At 34.5% G+C, this 5140-nt stretch overlaps 1 protein-coding gene across 1 annotated transcript; it reads left to right on the forward strand.

The window, feature by feature from the left end:
* The first annotated feature begins 863 nt into the window (after nt 1-863).
* On the forward strand, nt 864-2463 carry LOC113083297 (transcription elongation factor SPT4). The gene is made up of 5 exons (XM_026254443.1): nt 864-1067; nt 1370-1476; nt 1789-1844; nt 2044-2097; nt 2222-2463. Exons 1-5 carry the CDS (start codon nt 999-1001, stop codon nt 2287-2289), a joined length of 354 nt encoding a protein of 117 aa, XP_026110228.1. The 5' UTR covers nt 864-998; the 3' UTR covers nt 2290-2463.
* The last annotated feature ends 2677 nt before the right edge of the window (nt 2464-5140 follow it).

The following is a 5140-nucleotide window of genomic DNA, read 5'->3' on the forward strand; positions in this document are numbered from 1 at the left end:
ACCTGGACTCTGAGAAGAGACTTATCAAACGAAACATCCATCATCATCAAGTCAAATAATCATTAAATGACCTCCAGATTATGGAGACCACATAAACGTCAATATAAACATTTCATAACAACATTATTACTTTTTAAAACGTCATTAGTCCATAATAGACACGTCTTCGATTGAACAGATCATTAGAAATATTCTATAAATATAAAAGTTGTGATCGCGAAGCATGTGTATCATCAAAATCTATGTAACTTTGTTAATGAAAACCGATTATTTAACGTCTTTACGTGTAAGTTATCTTTATTTACCATCGCCGAACGCGACCGTTACTGGAACCGTTATGCGCGTTCACACATGGAGTATATTTAAACCGCATTAGGCTCACGTGACCTCTAAGCTCCGGCTTCAGGAGAAATTGTATTGATTGATATATAAACATTATGGAATATTTAGTGGGGAAAAAAACATGAAAATGAGTAGGCTTTCTGTTTTCTATTCATTCGGAAATTTAAATTCCTTTATGAAACGCTTATTTTGACCATTTCGTTTTGGTCACCCTCTAAAATTGCTTTAGAACTCATTTTGTTTAAAAAATATTTTGAAACATCATGGACTATTTCTTTAATTATTATTTTTATTAATAGTCTTTGTGTTTTCTGTTCGTTCGATAATTTCCATTCCTTTATGAAACTCTTATTTGCGTTCTCTTTGGAATGTAGTACTGTTTTAGGCACTGCAGCTCACTGGTCACAAACAAACCTACAGATTAATGATCTAAATTCAACGTAGGGACAGCATTTGAATTACATAATATTTCCAGCTACTTATATATGACCAAAAATAAAGAACTATTTCAAATCAAGATCAAGCGGCGCGTGTTAGTGACGTCATTGCGCGTCGCTGAATGCGCGGTTGTGGCTACTAGCAAACGCTAACAACTCGTCTTGTTACTGAACATCTATAACTATTTATTTATTGATTGATTGATCTGAGCAACAGGGATGTCTCTGGAGACCGTCCCGAAAGATCTGCGTCATCTGAGAGCGTGTCTGCTATGCTCTCTCGTCAAGGTAAACGAGACATTCATCAAAACAGATGCTTTCATCATTGAGAAACGTACATGTTTACATATTCAGAGCAGATGAGTGTAGCACAAGACAACACTGGCATAAACCCCTATAGATAGGCGTCCTCTGATGATGTTTTGAACATGTTATGAATATATTATGATGAGGTGTGTGCCTGCTTCTTACAGTAATATAATGTACATTAAACATTATATTGTTAGATACTGTAAGTCATAGGCATTACAGTTACAACCCTTACTAGACTATATTTGATATGATTTCTCTATAATCTTCTCTGGTTTCAGACTATTGATCAGTTTGAGTTTGACGGATGTGATAATTGTGAATCATACCTGCAGATGAAGGGCAATCGAGAGATGGTTTATGAATGCACAAGCTCTTCTTTCGATGGGTGCGTAATAACAATTTTTTTTAGAAATCACTCCATGATCATCATTTACTCTCCCTTGCTTGCTTTCTTCCAGAGATATTTGGCAGAATGTATGAGCTGCTCTCATCCATGTAATGACAATAGGTGCTGATTCACATTTAAAAAGCATTATTACAATAACCAATGCAACTTAGGAAAGACAATTACACTGGTTTACAAAGTTATGGTGTGTTAAAACTGATATGCTATCTATCGTTGAGTCGATTATACTTTTAAAAAACACATTAATGTCTGATTTCATTTGTGCACTGATGTGTGATGTCTTCATTGTAGTGTTATTGCTATGATGAGCCCGGAGGACAGTTGGGTGGCAAAATGGCAAAGAATCAGTGAGTATTTGAGTGCACTTCACCTGTGAGATCTGCAGAAGCAGCTATTTATGTAGCACTTTTACACAATACAGGAAAATAAGAGTGTTAATGTTTTATCAATTATGAAACGACTTCAAGTTTAGCTATAAAGCAGTTTTACAAAGACACTAGTGTCATGATTCGTCTCAGTAACAGTCATTCTCTGTCATTCTCTCAGGTAACTTCAAGCCAGGTGTCTATGCTGTAACAGTAACGGGTCGGTTACCTCCAGGTCAGTGTCTGATTTTGGTTGAATGACTCTCTCATGACTGTAAATGACAGACATGTTGTATTTTCTGTGAAAACCTTTGCTGAAGATCCCTTGCATGAGGTTGATGTTGTGTTTTGTCTCTCAGGTGTGGTGCGAGAGCTGAAGAGCAGAGGCGTCATCTACAGATCTAGAGACACGGCTGTTAAAACATGAAAACAGAAGTCACTTGTTTGTAAAGCTACACTCCTAACCAGCTGTTTTAGTTATTACTGATCTGTTATGCAATTTAATGTCTTTTGATTTTCTTTTATACTTGCTTTTTTGGTATTTAAAGCAATTATGGTTTTATAATGGATAAATGTACTTGGTTTAAACATGAATAAAGTTTTATAAACAGTATTTAAATTCCTACTCCGACTGTGTTTATATACAGTGGTGTGAAAAAGTGTTGGCCCCCTTCCTGATTTTTATTTTTTTATTTTTTTATGTTTGTCACACTTTAATGTTTCAGATCATCAAACAAATTTTAATATTAGTCAAAGATAACACAACATGCAGTTTTTAAATGAAGGTTTTTTTAATATTAAGGGAAACGAAATCCAAAACTACATGACCCTGTGTGAAGAAGTGTTTATATAATTTCTATAAAAATATAGGTGTGTGTGTGTGCGTGTCTATATATACAGGGGTTGGACGATGGAACTGAAAAACTGGCCAATATAGTGTTGGAGGTTTCATGGCTATATTTGTGCAGCCTGGTGGCCAATCTTCAATAAGAACAGAATCTGACGGTTGAATTAGCAGAGCAATAGCACAGTTTTACATAAACTATTGCAATGCACTCAACATAATGTGTGTTTAGCTGGCCCATCTGTGACCAGAACATCAAGTCTTTGTTGTGTATCCAGAGCCACGTTGTCCAGAGTAATGTCAGCATACCATTTTGAAGGATGAACCACATCCAACAGGAGTAGTGGTCCCCAGAGTGAAGCATGGGGTGAATCAGTGATGGTTTGGGCTGCAATATCATGGCATTCCCTAGGTCCAATACTTGTGCTAGATGGGCACGTCACTGCCAAGAAACCATTCTGGAGGACCATGTGCACCCAATGGTTCAAACATTGTACTCGGAAGGTGGTTCCGTGTATCAGATGATAATACACCGATAATACGACAATTCAAGTGTAATGAGATTTTTGTTTTTTCTTTGTAAAAGGCAAAAAGTTAATCATACTGATTTCAAAGTCAAACTTATAACATCTTAGTAGATAATTCAGTCTACTTTATTTTTGACAGAACATCCCATGTTTCGGTAGTGACAGTAATGCTTTTGGTGCTTAAAAGCAGAAAAAAGGTGTTCGGTAGTGACATTCCTTTGAGCTGCACACAGATTTTTCTGACTTTTGAGCAGATTTATCTCAAAATGATGGAGCCTATCTACTCACCCTGTAATTATGAGAGAGAGCGTGACACGAGATAGATATAGGGGTGTAGTTAATTTCAGTCTCAGCCAATGGTTTCGGTAGTGACATGAAAATGCAGGACATTTTCATAATTTACTAGAAAATATAAAATAAATATTAATAATATAATTTTTGAACCACTTTTTAAAAGAGTCAACAATCTATTTTACAAATATAAAATGACACTTTAAAAACCATTAAATAAATATTATATTATTATTATTATTTCTGGGCAGTCACTTACCAATTGAAAGAAACCAATAAATGATGATTTTATATATTACCCTTACTAATATTTTAAGTATAATTTTGGGTTTCAATAGATAATATTAGGATCTAAGTAAACATCTAACATTTGAGAACTTTTTAAATGTTTTTTTTTTTTCTTTTTTTTTGGTTGTGGGAATATATATATATTCATTGTATAAGGTTATTAGGGTTTTTACAGAGGTCTTAAATCCGAGCAGAAAGTCTCAAATTCATATTCATTGCATTAAATGTCGGATGCACTGCAAAAATAAAAATAATATCTGAAAAAATATTTTTGCTTGTTTTACAATACAAATGTCAAAATCCTTAAATTAAGATAGATTTACTTGTGAAGGAAAATGAAGATGTGAATTCTTGTTTTCTGAGAAACTGAGCAAACATAAGTTTATGCTTAAAACAAGAATGAATATCTGTCCATCTGCTTTTCAAGTAAATGTATCTGATTTAAGTATATTTTGACGTGCACTGGAAACAAGACCAAAATACTGATGAGGAACATCACCCTTTGTTTTTGTAGTGTGATCAGAAGTTACAGTAAAAGTTAATGTCATATTCAAGTGTTTGGGAGCAGAGCTGTTCAAACCTTAAGATTGTGCTTTTGTAAAATATTGTAAAGATTGTATTTTAGCACTTTGCAGTGTTGCTATTACAACTAATTATAGGATTACATTTAGAGAAAATATTTAAATATAGTGTTCCCTTCTTTTTACTTCTTAAATATTATTACCTTGCTCTAAAAGTCTTAAATGCACCTTCATAAACCAGCAGAAACCCTGTGTCATATTGAGAAGACACCAAGAGAGGACGCTGTCGCTCCTCAAAGTCCTGCTGATGGAAATAAAGCTGACACTGACTTCAGAAACAGACTAGAGTCTCAGATAAGAGCTCAGATTCGGTAAAGGTTGTCACTGGGACTCATAATATGGTTAGTGATTTGAACACCCCACTTTTTGAGGATTTTATTCCTACCCTGTAATGCCTGAAAAATGTCCAGCCTGCTAAAAATGCTAGATATTTTGTTATGTTGTATTATTATATTCTTTCAGTTTTCACATGCACAAATAATGCTTTCTGTCTCACACAAAAACTGAGGTGCAAAAGGAAAACAAAACCTGTGATAGCTGAAGGAAAACAGGTTGACAAAGATTGAATTCAAGATTTGGTGATCGAGCTTTAGGAGAGATTGACAAGACAGGGAACAGCTAATTATGTAAAGGATTTCTGAGTACAGCAAAGTAAAGGTTAAAGCAATGAAATTATTGAAATATCCCTCATGAACCGAGTTAAGTAGATCTGAACAATTATGCATTTACTCTCATTATATCAAAACA

Source organism: Carassius auratus, unplaced genomic scaffold (assembly GCF_003368295.1).
Source record: "Carassius auratus strain Wakin unplaced genomic scaffold, ASM336829v1 scaf_tig00037604, whole genome shotgun sequence".
Classification (NCBI taxonomy): domain Eukaryota; kingdom Metazoa; phylum Chordata; class Actinopteri; order Cypriniformes; family Cyprinidae; genus Carassius; species Carassius auratus.